Genomic DNA, 17,148 nt, shown 5'->3' with positions numbered 1-17,148 from the left:
AGGGCACACGAAACGGCAGGCAAGGGCAACGCATTCTCATAGATTCCTCCTCCGAGCCATGTCGGCGAACGTTTCATCCGGGAAGGCAATGCAATTCAGCCGTCACCACGGCCGACACCTGCAGCCGCGCCGTAAACGCCTTTCAGTGCGGCTGCAATGCACGGGAACGTTCCGTTGCTATAGACAGCGCCTCTCCGTTTTTCCCTGCTTCGTTTTCCGGTGATTGCTTCTCCATTTTGTTTGTTTTATTACTTTCCGTTCCCCTCCTCCACCATTGTTTCCGTCCCCAACAGTTTTGCTCATTCCACACGTTCTGCCCAGACACGACACTCGACCGATCAAAGGTCAGCCTTTCGTCACCGTTCGCGGCGCCGACGGTGCCACAGTGCGACTGGTGTGAACACCGACACGTTGCCATGACGCCGGTGTACCGCGCCGATATTGACAGTTACTCAGAGCCGCCGGATCGGATCACATCACCGACACACCTGCCATTTCACACCGGGGGACACAGACCAACGAAACGCGTGTACGCCCATAACAACAAACAACGACCGTCGTCGTCTAGCCTCACGCTTACTGTACTCAACCGAACACACGTGCACCGTGAATGACGTGCGTGCGCACAACAGTCCAATCAATCATCAGTCAAACTGCAGAAACGGCTATCATCAAATCAAGGGCCAAATAGGTACACCACCGTGCGTGTCGCCTACCCCACCCGCCCGTACATTTCTTGGCGACTTCGTAATGGATGATAGTACGACACGTCCATTTAAAACGTCACCAACACACACACACCAACGCGCCGTACAGCAAAGGGAATAGTCGACGGCAACACAACATTTCACCCTCGCCATCATGTATGATGTGACAACAGACGGCCGTAACGGTGACATCCAACAATCAATCAATCGCGAGGACTTTCAATTGCAGTCACGTGACTAACCGGGCAGACGGAGACAAAGACATGAATCAGCGCCACAGACAGCACCAACACCTCCTATCGATCTATCTGTGTGTCGACAAACAACCACGCCAAGACTCGTGCACGCATTCCACGTCACACCGGCGGCAACCAAACCCTCGCGGCCGTACCCCAGTAACCACAACCACAACCACATTCGAGACCACACCACCACGGCACAGCAGCACCACCAGCTGCCTCGCAACCAACCAAACCGGGTAGCTATGCCGCCCCTCTCACTCACTCACTCACTCACTCACTCACACACACACAAACAATTCCGCTCTTCCCGCAAAGGCAATTTGGTGGCCCTGAAAAGGGCCGTTTTGCCGCTCTCGCAACGGAGGGAGCTTCCTTCCTTCCTTCCTTCCTTCCTTCCTTCCTTCCTTCCAAGAGCCGAAGTAACAACCTCCTCCTTACTTGGAGCTCGTGTACTTGGTCACCGCCTTCGTGCCCTCGCTCACGGCGTGCTTGGCCAGCTCGCCAGGCAGCAAGAGCCGCACAGCCGTCTGGATCTCGCGGGACGTGATGGTCGAGCGCTTGTTGTAGTGCGCCAGGCGAGACGCCTCGGCCGCAATGCGCTCGAAAATGTCGTTCACGAAGCTGTTCATGATGCTCATCGCCTTCGACGAGATGCCCGTGTCGGGGTGCACCTGCTTCAGCACCTTGTAGATGTAGATGGCATAGCTCTCCTTCCTCTTGCGCTTCTTCTTCTTGTCGCCCTTCGAAATGTTCTTCTGCGCCTTGCCGGCCTTCTTGGCGGCCTTCCCGCTAGTCTTGGGCGGCATCTCGAACGTACAACAACAGGCAGCAAGCGCTCCGCTCTAGTCAGCGTCTCCCCACACAGTGGCACCCGCCGCTACCGCAACACCGCACCTTTACCAGCTCGCCCTGTTGCGGCCGCCGACCAATGGGGCGCGCGCGCAACCGGCCGCCGCACCCGAGCCCATAAAGGGACCCCCACCCCGCCGCCGCCGGCACACGCACGCACTCCGCTGCTCGACTCGCTGCGGCTCGCACCGTTACGGTTACGTGTTTAGCGCTTACGCCACTAGCCAAACGCCATGTCCGGACGCGGAAAGGGAGGCAAAGTCAAGGGCAAGTCAAAGTCCCGCTCAAGCAGGGCTGGGCTCCAGTTCCCGGTCGGCAGAATCCACCGCCTCCTGCGCAAGGGAAACTACGCCGAGCGCGTCGGCGCCGGGGCGCCCGTCTACCTCGCCGCCGTCATGGAGTACCTCGCGGCTGAGGTGCTCGAGCTGGCCGGAAACGCGGCCCGCGACAACAAGAAGACGCGCATCATCCCGCGCCACCTGCAGCTCGCCATCCGCAACGACGAGGAGCTCAACAAGCTCTTGTCGGGCGTCACCATCGCACAGGGTGGTGTCCTGCCCAACATCCAGGCCGTCCTGCTGCCAAAGAAGACCGAGAAGAAGGCCTAAACAGGGACCGCGGCGCTGCGCTTGCGTGCTCCCTGCACGCAAACGCAAACGCGCCTTTGCCTTGCCGGCTCGCCTCACAACAATCGGCCCTTTTCAGGGCCACCACACAAACCTACGTCCAAAGCAAAGTTTCCGTCGTCCTCGCCGCACTTTACAACAACGTCCACAGCGCCGGCGCACGTCCGCCATCTTGTCCACAGCCCGTGTGGCCGAACACACACACATTTTTTCTGCACCCCTCCACGCACGCACAGTCGCGTTCCAAACAACGACAACGACATCAATACACCAATAATGTGATGTGATCATTGTTAATATGTTCATAATTAAAAGAGCGCGTAACGGCCCGACGACGGACGACACGCGGGCCGCCGCGCGCGCTCTCCAAACACACAGGCACAGGACAAACCAAACCAAACCAAACAGCTGATCCGATCGATGATCCGGCCCGCGCCACAAACAAACCACGCACACACCGGACTCAGCCGCGCCCTCCCGCATCCATCATCACACACGTCACGTCGAAACTCCAAACGGAACGCACGCACGCAAAGCAACAGAGGCGCACAACAACAACAACAACAACAACAAACACACACACACAGAGGCAGGCAGGCAACACAGACCCTTTCGCACTTTTCAATTTCCGAACAGTGTGGTGGCCCTGAAAAGGGCCGTTTTTCGTCTCTCCCACCAAGCACGGGCAACGGCACGGCCGCGGGAAGGCCACAGCACAGCACACCGGCTGCCTGCCTAACCGCCGAAACCGTACAGGGTGCGCCCCTGCCTCTTCAGGGCGTACACCACGTCCATGGCCGTCACAGTCTTGCGCTTGGCGTGCTCAGTGTACGTCACCGCGTCGCGGATCACGTTCTCCAGGAACACCTTCAGCACTCCGCGGGTCTCCTCGTAGATCAGACCAGAGATGCGCTTCACGCCGCCCCTGCGAGCCAGGCGGCGGATGGCGGGCTTCGTGATGCCCTGGATGTTGTCGCGCAACACCTTGCGGTGCCGCTTGGCGCCACCCTTGCCCAGCCCCTTTCCTCCCTTGCCGCGGCCTGTCATTCTTCCTCCTCCTCAAGCAACAAAAAAAGCACAAGCGGCAGCTCCTCACCCGGCGCTAGCGAGTCGGCTACGGTGCGCCGTGAGCGCGCGCCGCCCCCCTATATAGACTCTGGCCCGCCCTCCCCCCACCACGCGCACCGAGGGCATATAAGCGCAGCACGGGCCCGCGCGGGCCCGTTGTCAAGGCAGCACCGGACGCTTCGCTACCGCACGCACCGCTAACCGCTATGGCCCGCACAAAGCAAACGGCCCGCAAGTCCACCGGCGGAAAGGCGCCGCGCAAACAGCTCGCCACCAAGGCGGCGAGGAAGAGCGCGCCCGCCACCGGCGGCGTCAAGAAGCCCCACCGCTACAGGCCGGGCACCGTCGCCCTGCGAGAAATCAGGCGCTACCAGAAGAGCACAGAGCTGCTCATCCGCAAGCTGCCGTTCCAGCGCCTAGTGCGCGAGATCGCCCAGGACTTCAAGACCGACCTGCGCTTCCAGAGCTCCGCAGTCATGGCCCTGCAGGAGGCCAGCGAGGCCTACCTCGTCGGCCTCTTCGAAGACACCAACCTGTGCGCAATCCACGCCAAGCGCGTCACCATCATGCCCAAGGACATCCAGCTCGCGCGCCGCATCCGCGGCGAGCGCGCCTAAACCGCTTAGCCGCGGCACGGCACCGCACGCGCGCAACACAAAAAAAACGGCCCTTTTCAGGGCCACTAACATCTCTCCGTCGCGAGCAAAACTTTTGTCGGTCTTGCCGCCCAGCCTCTCTCTCTAGCCCCGTTAAAACAACCACCACAATTCCCCACCCTCCCTCCCGTACACAGCCGCTCTCGCCAACAATCACAATCGACGTCATCCCACCCCACCCCTTCAAATACACACAAACAAACAGCCGGACGACGTCACCACGGGTGGCTGGCCGCCGCCGTCTCCGAGGCGCCACCGCGCCTTCCCAATTCCCGCCGGCCACTTCCACGTCTCAACGTCCCCGTCCCCCTTTCACACAGAGAGGACACACACATAACAAACAAGACGCGCCATCCGCAAAGCAAGCAAACAAACAGAGTCTCCAGAAACATGAGAAACCAACCGTCGGCCGCCGCACAAAATACAAAACACAAAACAAAACGGCCACAACCGCTCCGCTACCGCGCGCCGCCGCCTACCGCCACCGGCCCCACAATCCAACCACCACGGCACGCACACAGTACCCACAAGGGTCATACAGAAACGCCACACAAACACCAACCAACCCCACACACACACACACACACACACACCCCGGCGCATGCACGCACGGCCACCCAAACAAGACAACACAACGCGCCAAGCACGACAATCAACGCCTTCCCGACGTCCTCTGATGGCCCTGAGAAGGGCCGTTTTGGGCCGCGCGCAGCCGTGCCATCGCGCGCCACTAGACGACGCGGGGGAGGGGGGTGGGGGACGACGGGGTCAAGCGCCAGCCCTTCCCTTCCTTCCCCTTTCCTTTCTTTACTTTAACTTCACTTCTTCTTCTTGGGCGAAGCCTTCGCCTTAGACGGCGTCGTCGCCTTCTTCGGGCGCGGCGCCTTCGGCTTCTTCGTCGGAACCTTCGCGGCCTTCTTCGCCTTCGACGGCGACTTGGCCTTGGCCGGCTTGGCCGCAGCCGCCTTCTTCGCACCCGCGGGAGCCGCCGACGCCGCAGACGCCTTCTTGGCGGCGCCCGCCTTCCGACCGGTCGCCGCCTTCACGCCACCAGCCTTCTTTGCGCCGGCCGCACGGGCGCCCTTCTTCTCCTTGCTGGCCGGAGCGGCGCGCTTCTTCTTCGCACCGCCGGCACGGGCCTTGCCGCCCTCGGCCGCCCCGCCGCCGGCGCCGGCAAGCTTGAAAGAGCCGGACGCGCCCTTCCCCTTCGTCTGCACCAGCTCGCCAGCCACGACGGCCGACTTGAGGTACTTCTTGATAAAGGGCGCCAGCTTCTCCGCGTCCAGCTTGTAGTGCGCGGCAATGTACTTCTTGATCGCCTGCAGCGACGAGCCGCCGCGCTCCTTCAGACTCTTGATGGCGGCCGTCACCATCTCAGAGGTGCGCGGGTGCGCAGGCTTGGCGCGCGGCTTCTTCGCAGACGCCGCAGACTTGGCCTTCTTCGTCGTGCCGGTGGCGGCGGGTGCCGCAGCAGTCTCGTTCGTAGCCGCCTGATCTGCCATTATTTCGACGACGCGCGTACACACACGAGAGCGAGAGCGAGAGCGGCAGGCGGCAAGCACGGCGGCAGAGAATAGCCGCCGCGCCGCCAGGCCCAGCCAGTGTCGCGGGCGGGCGCGGACGGCCGAGAGAGCGGCCGCCACTCTGCGCGCCGCCGCGCCGCGCCTCCCGCGCTTGCTACCATTCGCTACGGGGATGTCGATGCGTTCGGATCACGTTAGCTGCGCTGAGGAGGGGACTGACCGCCGTGCGGTGGGGCTTGCCCCACCGCCGGCCTCGTCAGTCACTCCACCGATGACGACACGGCAAAGGAGGACGGGTAATGATCTGTTGACGACCACGGCACGTGAACTGGACTTTGCGGCGGAATACTCTACGGATGCGTCGGTCGACGAAGATGCGGAGCGGGAGTTTATTTCCAACCTGCGTCGGAGTGGCAGACGCGTGAGTGGCAAAGGACGCCAACGTCCTTCAACATCGCACGTCGACGAGGAAGGGTTTGTGCGCCCTCCGAAGAAGAAAGTGGCGCGAAATCGACAGGAAGTTGCTGATGACGCGATCGCCCTGCAGAATCGTTTTGAGGCTATGGAAGAAGGCGACGAGGGGACGGGAGCGGCCGCGCCGCCGGAGCCACCGCCGCAGGAGCAACGCCCTGCACCACCACAGCAACAGAGGATACCGCCCATCGTCTTGCAGTACCCTGACGATTACCGCACGTTGTACGAGTGGCTTAAGCAGCACTGCCAGCAGCCGTTCACCGCCAAGCAGGCCGGAGGGGACAAGCTCAAGCTGACGCTGACTCACACTGACGACTACATGCGAGTCATGGATATGGTTGGCGCCCAGGGCATCGCGTGTTATACGTTCCCGATGGTGCGGCCACCAGTTCTGACTGTTGTCATCCGTGGAATTTTGAACTCCCTTCAAAATGACTATGTGAAGGAGTCGCTGGAGGAGCTTGGCTTCGTCGCCACCGTCGTGGACTACCACAAGATCCCTGGTACGAACAAGAAGTCGGGTCTGCGTGTCGTCGTACTGCCAGACACGGACCGCCATCGTGAAATTTTCCAACTGACCAGGCTCTGTGCCCTGGCCGTGACGGTGGAGAAGCTTCGGAAGTCACGTGGAGTCCTGCAGTGTTATCGCTGCCAGGGTTTCAATCATGTAGCTCGCCATTGCACCATGCCGGCTATGTGTGTTCGCTGCGGCGGTGGTCATGAGAGTAAGACCTGCACTCACCCCCGGCAGGAGCCCGCTAAGTGTGGCCTATGTGGCGGCAACCACACGGCAAATTACCGTGCCTGTCCGAAGCACAAGGAGGCCAGTCGCCGCCAGCGAGGACTGCCACCATTGAACGCCAAACGTCGCTCACCCCGCGGCACTACTGGGAACACCGCAGCGTCTACGCCGACTGCAGCAGCCTCTCGCTCACAGCCGCCTACCCTGTTGGAGCGGCGCCGTGCCTACGTCCTGCAGCGCCCAACGGCTGCCGATGTCGTCAGGGGTGGGGTCCAGGCCCCCGCTCCTGCTCCTGGGTTGGACCTGTCGACGACCTCTTTTCCGGCGTTACCACCGCGACGCCGTCCGGGTGCTGGTCTGCAGCCTCCCTCCGGCAGTCAACCCCCTGCTGCTGACTGCGACGTGACGACCCTTCTTCAAACGATGCTCGCTGCTCTCGCAGAGATGTCCAAAGCCATTCAGGCTCTCCCTGCGTCCATTGCAGCCGCGGTCGAGGCGACCGTCCGAGGAGCGCTCAGCGCCACCAGCGAGGCACCCTCTGTCCAGCATGGCCGCGATTAGACGCCTAGAGGACCTCTGCATTGTTACTTACAATGCCAACGGACTGTATCACGACCTCATGGACCTGCGGCAGTTCCTTCTAGACTACGACGTGGATCTCTGCCTAGTGACGGAGACTCATCTCAAGCCCGCGCTTCGAGCCAATATTGCCAATTATCGGTGCTATCGTACTGACCGGATGACGGCCGGAGGCGGCACCGCCATCTATGTCAAAGCCAGTATCCGTCACTACGCTGCACCGACGCCGCCGCTCCAGACCTTCGAGACAACGGCGGTCGCGGTCGAGACTTCCGCCGGCCTCGTGACGTTCGTCGCGGCCTATCGGCCGCCTCGTGGACCTCTCAACATGGATGAAGCTCGTGCGCTTCTCCAAGTTCGTGGCCGTCTCTTCGTCGCTGGCGATCTTAACGCGAAGCACGCTGCTTGGAATTCCATCACCACCACGCACAATGGCCGCCGACTTCTTCGCGTGCTGGACCAGGTGGATGCCTACGCCTGTGGGCCGGACACTCCCACCTGTTTTCCATCCAGGGGTGCTCCGGATGTCTTGGACCTTGCTATCACCAAAGGGCTGCGGCAGTTTCTCACAGCGGAGTCGATCCACGCCCTAAATTCGGACCACCTCCCTGTCCTCTTCCGGCTAGCTGTCTCCCCGTCGTCGCAACCTGCCCGTCGGGACCTCAAGAGGACGGACTGGGACAGTTTCCGTGCCCGCCTTTCTCGTTCCGCGCATCTTCACCCTGAGGACGACGCTCGCGACGTGGACTGGGCGATCGATGAATTTACCGCCGCTGTGGGGACTGCGTTGGATTCCTCCACGCCGCGCCCTCGGCGCCCTCCACCGCCGCGGCCTGGTCTCCCGCCGGACATCCTCGATCTAATCCGCGAGAGAAATCGACTTTTCAAGGACTGGCGGCTTACGAGGGACCCTCACCTGAAGCGGCATGTCAACTTTCTCCGCCGCACCGTCAAGTCCGCCATCATCGAGCACAAGAATCGTCAATGGGCGTCGCAGCTGGCCTCCTTTACCCCAGACGCCCACTCCTGGGACGCTGTGAGATTTTTCACTAAGCGGAAGGCCTCTGTTCCTCCTTTGGATGCTCCTGCCGGCGTCGCTTATGCACCTTTAGACAAGGCCAACGCGTTGGCTGACGTCTTTGAAGCAAACTTTCGCCCCATCGATGACCCTGTCGATCTGCAGCATGTTCACCTCGTGGAGGAGACCATGGCCACGTACCTGGCGGAAGACGTTGGCGAAGAGGACGATTTGCTAGCTCCCATTACTCCGGCGGAAGTCAAGTCCACCGTTGCAGCCTTATCATCCGCCAAAGCGCCGGGTGCTGATGACCTCCCTGTGCGGGTCCTTAAGGAATTGCCGCCCGTCGCTTTCGTGATACTGGCCACCATTTTCAATAGTATCGTCCGGACGTGCACCTATCCTGCAGCTTGGCGGCGTGCGATTGTCGTGGCTGTTCCAAAACCGGGTAAACCCCGCCAGGATCCTCGCAACTACCGGCCTATCAGCCTGCTGCCGCACCTGAGCAAAGTCTTCGAGAGGCTCCTGCTTCACCGCTTACGGGACTTCCTGGACCACCGACGTATACTTCCGCCTGAGCAGTTTGGCTTTCGGAAGGGGCATTCCACCTGCCTCCAGTTGATCCGTGTGGTGGAGGAAATCACCCTCGCCTTCAACAACAGGGAGTTCTGCGGCGCCATCTTCCTAGACGTCTCGAAGGCGTTTGACAGTGTGTGGCACTGTGGGCTGTTGTACAAGCTACGACACATGGGCTTCCCGAAGAAGATAGTTCATCTCCTCGCCTCGTACTTGCGGGGACGCCGCTTCCAGGTGCGGATAGGCGACGCCCTGTCCTCGACTCGGCTGATCACGGCGGGCGTTCCGCAGGGCTCTGTCCTGGGCCCCACGCTTTATTCAATCTATACATCTGACCTCCCTCGATCGCCACGCATCGAGAGGGCCCTTTACGCTGATGATACTCTACTCTACACCCGAAGCCGGTGGCCAGCAGCTCTCCACCGTCGGTTGCAGGATGCTTGCGCCGACCTAGAGACGTGGGCGACGAGATGGCGTGTCTCCTTTAATGCCCTAAAAAGCCAGGCCGTCATCTTCACTAGGAGACACTCGCCGCCAGTCCCGCCAGTTCGTCTTTTTGGTGTGGACATTGTGTGGAGCGACGCCGCCACCTACTTGGGTGTCATAATGGACCGTCAACTGACGTGGCAACAGCAAGCAGCGGCTGTCCGCCTAAAGGTGCACCAGCGTCTGGGGGCTTTATACCCCCTCCTCAACGAGCGCTCTGCTCTCTCCGCGAGGAACGGACTTCTGGTCTATCGCCTCTTTATCCGCCCAGTGATGGATTACGCAAGCGCCGTCTGGGGAAACGCAGCCAACAAGCACATTCATCGCCTTCAGCAGCTGCAGAACAAGGCCCTCCGCCGAATTTTTCACGTTCCTGCCACGTTTCCGTCGCACTATCTCCACGAGGCGGCCCAAGAGGACTACGTCATCGCCCGTTTCCAACGTCAAGCAAGACTTCTCTATCGTTCCTCTGCGGACTCTGCGAACCCTCTTATCCGGGGCCTTGGTGCTCCGCCTCACGACAGAGACCGCTACAAGCGGCCCAGCGCGCTACTTACTCGCTAACTTGCGACGTATCGCTCTCTTATTGTGATTCTACTTTCCCCACCGCCTGCCTGATGACATATAAATAAACATGAAGCACCTTCTTTCCTTCTTGTGATCTGCTGTTAGTAGTAAATGCCTCTTTGGTAAAAACTACCTTTCCTAAGTCGACGACACTCTGAAGATGCGGACCGGCGCGCTTGCTACCGCCCAACGTCCGACAGCCTGTGCGGACCAGCCCCAAACCTGCGCCGCAACCACCCGCGCCGTTCAAACCACCGAGGATGGGGCTACACACGGCCACACCACAGTCGCCAACCAGTCGCCACGGCAGCGCCGCAAACCACGGCCAAACTGCAGCTACCGCGCGCTACAGCCTGGCTCGGCCCGCCGAGAATCGCCGCCCCCGCCCACATGCCGCCCCCACAGCCCCAGCCGACGACCCGCCACAATGGCCAAACCTTCGGCAAAAGTGCCACACCGTCGCCGCGCCAGCCCGGCCAGCGCGGCCGCCGCCACAGCCACACAAGCGGAGGCGTGCGGCGATGCCGGCCGTGCAAACGCACCTCCGCCGCCCCATCGCCCTCCCACCGTTTCCCGATCGGCCCGCAGCCGTCGGGCCACCTCGCCCGCCAACATTCGCGCCCCTTTCTCACAAAATTGCCCGCCGCAAACAAAACGGGCGCCGCCTGCGCAACATCGGCACCGGCCAACCGAGCGCCGCCGCCCCTCGCCGCTTACGCGAGGGGGGCTGACCGCCGTCCGCAACTACAGACACACCGAATCTGCCTCCAAGCACACACGACAGCCGACCTCCTACATTTATACGCCGCAAGCCACCCAACGGTGTGTGGCGGAGGGCACTTTTTACGTTACGTGCCACTGTCGTCATTGCCTCCCTTTGCCGTTCCAGTCGCGTATGGTTCGCGGGAACAACGACTGTCTGAAAGCCTCCGTGCGCGCTCGAATCTCTCTACTTTTACTACATTCGGGATCTCCTCGGGAGGTATATACGTACGGGGAAGCAATATATTCGATACCTCATCCGGAAACGCACCCTCTCGAAAACCTGGCGAGCAAGCTACACCGCGATGCAGAGAGCGCCTCCCTTGCAGAGTCTGCCACTTAACTATCACGGTTACCACATAACCCTGTGACGAAACGTTGGACCTTTCTCTATCTCCTCCGTCAACCCGACCTGCTACGCATCCCACACTGGTGGGCAACACTCACGTATGGGTCGGTCGAACGCGTGTTTTTGTAAGCCACCTCCTTTGTTGATGGACTACATTTTTGCTAAGCATTCTCCCAGTGCATCTCAACCTGGTACCCGCCTTACCAACAATTACTTTTATCTGATCATCATTCCACTTCCAAATCATTCCGCACGCATACTCCCAGATACATATTTTACAGACGTCACAGCTACCAGTGTTTGTCCCGCTATCATATAATCAATCATACAATAAACGATCCTTCTTTCTGTATATTCGCAATACATCACATTTGTCTATGTTAAGGGGACAGTTGCCACTCCCTGCACCGGGTGCCTATCCGCTGCCGATCGTCCTGCAACCTCTCTGTATACTACATACAGCACATCATCCGCGAAACGACGCATGGAACGTCCGGCACTATCTACTAGCTCATTTATATGATATGAATTGTGAAAAGCAATGGTCCCATAACACTCCCCCGTGGCACGCCAGGGGTTACTTTAACGTCTGTAGACGTCTGTCTCTCCATTGATAACAACATGCTGTGTTCCGTCTGCTAACATCTCGTCAATCCAGCCACACAGTTGGTCTGATATTCTGTAGACTCTTACGTCGTTTATCAGGCGACGGTGCGGAGCTGTATCGAACGCCTTCCGGACGTCAACGACAATGGCATCCACCTGGGAGCCTGTATCTCATATTTTCTGGGTCTCATGCGCAAATAAAGCGAGCTGGGGGTCTCACACACGATCGCTGTTTCCGGAATCCAACATGGATTCCTACATAGTAGACTCTGGAGTTTCCACAAACGACATGATACTCGAGCAAACAACATGTTCTACAACACATCGACGTCAGAGATATGGGTCTATGGTTTTTGCGCATCTGCTCGACGACTGGGACTACCTGTGCTCTTTTCCAATCATTTGGAACCCTCCCTTCCTCTCCAGAGACTTGCGGTACACGGCTGTTAGAAGGGGGGCAGGTTGTTTCGCGTACCCTGTGTAGGAATCGCGAATTGGTAATCCCGTCGGGTCCGGCGGACTTTCCCATTCCTCCTTGGACACTTATTTCGATGTCAGCCGGTTTCTCGTTCGTGCGAGCATTTAGAGACGGAACTGCAGTGCGGTCCGTCCTCTGTGAAACAGCTTTGGAAACAGGTGTTTAGGTATTTCACAGCTTTACGCGTGTCATCCTCTGTTTCAATGCCATCACCATGCCGGAGTGTCTGGATATGCTGTTTCGAGCCACTTACTGATTCAACGCAAGACCGGAACGTCCTAGCATTTTCTGTCAACGTCGGTACATAGGGTTTGTTCTACTTTCGAATTCACTGAACGCTTCACGCATAGCCCTCCTTACGCTCACACTTTGGACATCGTTTAGCTTCTGTTTGTCTCGGAGGTTTTGGCTGCGTTTAAACTTTGGGTGAAGCTCTCTTTGCTTTCGCAACAGTTTCCTAACGTTGTTGTTGTAGTATACCACGGTGGGTTTTTTTTCCCATCCCTCACAGTTCGACACTCGGCACGTACCTGTCTAAAAACGCATTTTTACCATTGCCTTGCACTTTCTCCATGAACACTCAACATTGTCAGTGTCGGAACAGGCATTTGCCTTTTCATCTGTCGGGTCGTCTGCAAATCTGCCTTCTATTACTCTTGCTAGCCAAAACAGATAGATACACCGTCCTCCCTGCAACGGCCTTATGATCACTGCGTCCCTGTTCTGCACATACAGAGTCGAAACACGTTCGGGTCTGTTTGTCATCCGTAGGTCCACGATGTTATCTCCACGAGTCGGTTCTCTGTTCATTTTGCTCGAGGTGATTTTCGGACAGTGCACTCAGTATAATGTCACTCGATGCTCTCTGTCCCCCTACCACCCGTCCTGAACATCATCTGAGTGTCCCAGTCTATATCGGGTAAATTGAAATCTCCACCTAAGACCCTAACATGCTGAGGAAAATGTATGTGAAATGTGTTTCCAAAATCCGTCTCTCCGTTGTTCTGCCACTAATGCTGCTGCGTCGGGAGGTCGGTCAAAGGAGCCAATTATTATTAAACCTAGCTCGGTTGTTGGGTGTAACCTCCACCCACAATATTTCACAGGAACCATCCACCTCTACTTCACTACAGGATCAAAACTACTACTCAAACAGCGACGAACACACCACCACCGGTTGCATGCAATCGAGCCTTTCTAAAACACCGTCTGTACCTTTGTGACAATTTCGGCAGAATTTATCCCTGGCGTCAGCCAGCTTTCTGTACCTTATCACGATTGCAGAGCTTCGGTGCTTTCTCTGTCAGCGCTTGCGGTTCCGGTACTGTACCAACGCAGCTTCGACAGTTGACAATTAACAAACGATACCGATTGCTGCTTGGTCCCCGCACCCGTTGAGGCTGCTGTTGCCCCCTTTCTGTACTTGCCCAAGGCCATCTAACCTAACAAAACCGCCCAGCCCACGCCACACAACCCCTGCTACCCGTGTAGCCGCTTGTTGCGTGTAGTGCTCTCCACCTAAGACTATAACATGCCTTCGACATTCGCAGTGTACAACACCTTAGGTTAGGGTTGGCGTCGCTTGGGTTAGGTTAGGTTACGTTAGGTGGACGTGGGTTAGGTTAAGGGTTAAAGTTAGGTTAGGCGTCAAAGTTAGGTTAAGCGTTCGGACGTGAGGCGTCAGGTGGCCGCACCTACCTTACGGCCGGACATCTTAGGTTAGGCTAAGGGCGCCGAGGTCACGTTACGTTCACCTTCGGGCGCCACACGTAGCTGTCACAGGTAGGTAGTAGTTCGGTCGGTCGGTCGTCGGCAAGCCGCAAAAAACTACAGACGACGTCGACAACAAGACCGAGCAGGAGGCAGATATATACCGAGCGCCAAAGAGACCGACCACACACACACACACACACACACACACAAAACAACAAACACCACCCACCGGCCAAAGGGGCACCAAAAAAACCCACAAAGCCGAGCACCACACGTCGCGACCAGAGGCAACCCGCAACCGCAACGGCGCTTTCCGCACCGGGCCGGATGCACGTACGACAACACCGCTACCCGTACACAAGGCCTCCCATTGCACACAGCCGCTCTGTGTTCAACATCATCAATGGCGCGCCCGCGGCTCGTCGCGGTCGCAGCCATGACGCCGCCGCCACTTTTGCACCAACACATTCACGCACCGCAAAACAGCTCGCCGACCCACCGACACAGCACAGCCGACAAACAAAAACAACCGCGGCGGCGGCAACAAAACAAAACAAACACCTCGCACCAAGCGTCCGACAGAAAACAAACGGACAGGCACACAGGCCTCTGCTAACGACCACGACACAGCGGCACGCTGCCCCTTTCCCGCCACTCTCGATTCACAGCGCACGCGACCCCGTCGTCGACGACGACACGCGACGGGCTCGCTTCCCGCAACCTACACCTTTCCGCCACTACGCACGGCTCCACCCGACGCCCGTCGCAACGGCACTACTGCACGCACTATCACCCCCGCCGCCGCCGCCGCCGCCGCCGCCTCCTCCTCTCTCCCCCTTCCCGTACACAACAACACAGCCAAAAACACACTCACGACCCAAACATAACAACATGGCACGTGCATCGGCGCACACCCCCAACCAGTCACCGTCGACACAACCACACGCAAGGCACGGAAAAACCGGCGTCCTTCCACGTTGCCATCAAAGCAGCACAAACAACCACACAGGAGGAACCACCAACAACTGCCGGCCGGCCGGCAACCACCAAACGCACATTCCCGCTCGCCACCACACACCTCTCGGCAGCCGTTTCGCAAAGACATGACATGACATGACGCGACATCATCGCATCACGGGCGACGCACGCACACCGACCCACTTTCCCGCCCGTCTCTCTCTCTCTTTTTCTTCCGACGCCTTCGGCCGAGCACACACGTACGTGGCACAACGCCCAACACAGTCACACACAGTCGACAGGCGCACGCCCAGGCACGCAACGACGCAGCGCAGCAAAGGCGCCCGCGACACATACCTCCTCTCCCGTCTCGCCGCCGACCGCCAGCCAGCCACTCGCAATGTGCACTGGCCAACCGGACACACGTCCACCGCGCCGCCTCCGACCACCCGCCAGGGGGCGCTCACGTCCGCGACAACAGCGCGGCCCGCCGCCGGGCGGGCCCAGCCCGGCCCAGGCGGCGCGCGCTGCTCTGCACTCGGCGCGCCGCGCCACACATCCTGCTGCAGACCGGGCTCGTCTCTCTGTACGCGTCTGCGTCTGCCCGCATCTCATCTTCCTGCGCATCAACACAAACGAGGCCACGTGAGCAAACCCCCGTCACAACGCCACATCACGCACTGCCTTGTCGACCGCCTAAATAAATGCACTCACCCACCAGCCATCCGCTTCGTCCTCTTCTTGCTTACTCGTTGTTCGTCGTTGTTGCTGCTGCACCAGCACCAGCACCAGCACCGGCGGCGGCGGCGGCGGCGGCGGCGGCGGCGGCGGCGGCGGCGGCGGCGGCAGCGGCAGCGGCAGCGCACACAGCCCCCAGCCGGCCGCATCCGAGGGGGCCCCGCCGCCAGCGTCGCCTCCTTGGGCACAGGTGCGGTGCTGTGGCCGCCCATCCAACCGCATTTGCTGGCCGTCCCAGCCGCCAGGCAGGCGTTCCCACTGCCGCGCACCGCCTCTGCTGCAGAAGACGAACAAACGAAACGTACAAACATACACGCACCCGAAGCGTGGCCACACACGGACGGGACCGACAGGCTCCAAGGCGACCAAACGATGGAAAAACAAACACAAAAACAAAAGACACGCGAGCGAGCGAGCAAGCACGCAGTCGCCTCGCCTCTGTCCTCCCGCCCCCGCCCTTCTCCCCACCACATGCCCACAAACACCACCGCCTGCCCGCATCTCCACATTCGCCCCCTCCATTTGTTCCCTTGCGTTCGTTCCTTCCTTCCTTCCATGTGTCTGCGTGCGCGGCGCCTCTCCAACATCCGCCGTCCGTCCGTCCCGTTTTCGCCGTACCACACGCCACCGTCGGCGCCGCCTCGCCTCCTCCCAGTCCACCACCGCCGCCGCCCCTGTCCGCCCCGCACACCACCATACACCGCTGCTTGTCCCGGCCGTTGCCACCAAAGGCGCCAGCCGCAAACCGCGCCAAACGCCGCAGCGCGCGTGCGTCCTTCCTTCTTGCTTGCTTCTCCGTGCCGACGCTGCCTCTATTCCCGCACCCATTCGGCCGACAAGCACTGGCGTCGACGACACAGCCGTTGGGCTCCGGCACTGCGCGTACCGGAGTTACACGCGCACCCCCCCTCGCGAACGCACGACTCATTCTCTTTGTTGTTTCTCCTCTTTCTTACGTCTTCGTTTCTTGTTTGTTTGTTTGTTTGTTTTTTTTTTTTTCCTCCCACCGCCGCATGTGACACAATGGCCTCCCTCCCCCTTTCGTTCGTTGTCGCCGCTTTGTTTCTCTTTCTCATTGGTGCACGTCCGACGCGCTCCATTTCCACCACACCACGGCCATCGGCCTCCTCAACGGGCAGGCGCAGTGTGCCATTCTCCGGCGCACAAGCACACCGCGCGGCTCGCTCTCCTCGCCCCCACGCCACGCCACGCCACGCAGCACAAATGATGCTGTCTCGCAACACGACACACGGTGCGCACACCCCCGACCACGCGGCTCTTAAAAGGCATGGCACCGGCGACATGCGCCGCCCCGGCCCGCATCCGTCGTCTCACGTTCACTGCCGGCCGCGTCTGAGGCTACAACCGCACCACAACAACGGTCCCCTCCCGGCAACACATTTGTTGCACAAACACAACCGCCGAGCGCAGC

The 17,148-nt window shown here is 59.7% G+C and overlaps 1 protein-coding gene across 1 annotated transcript; it reads left to right on the top strand.

Annotated features, from left to right (window-relative positions):
• The first annotated feature begins 14,348 nt into the window (after window positions 1–14,348).
• Window positions 14,349–15,128, top strand: LOC126232511 (uncharacterized). The gene has a single exon (XM_049942758.1). It carries the CDS (start codon window positions 14,349–14,351, stop codon window positions 15,126–15,128), a length of 780 nt encoding a protein of 259 aa, XP_049798715.1.
• The last annotated feature ends 2,020 nt before the right edge of the window (window positions 15,129–17,148 follow it).

The sequence above is a fragment of the Schistocerca nitens genome, unplaced genomic scaffold (assembly GCF_023898315.1).
Source record: "Schistocerca nitens isolate TAMUIC-IGC-003100 unplaced genomic scaffold, iqSchNite1.1 HiC_scaffold_519, whole genome shotgun sequence".
Classification (NCBI taxonomy): domain Eukaryota; kingdom Metazoa; phylum Arthropoda; class Insecta; order Orthoptera; family Acrididae; genus Schistocerca; species Schistocerca nitens.
This window is presented reverse-complemented; position numbering and strand designations above follow the sequence as displayed.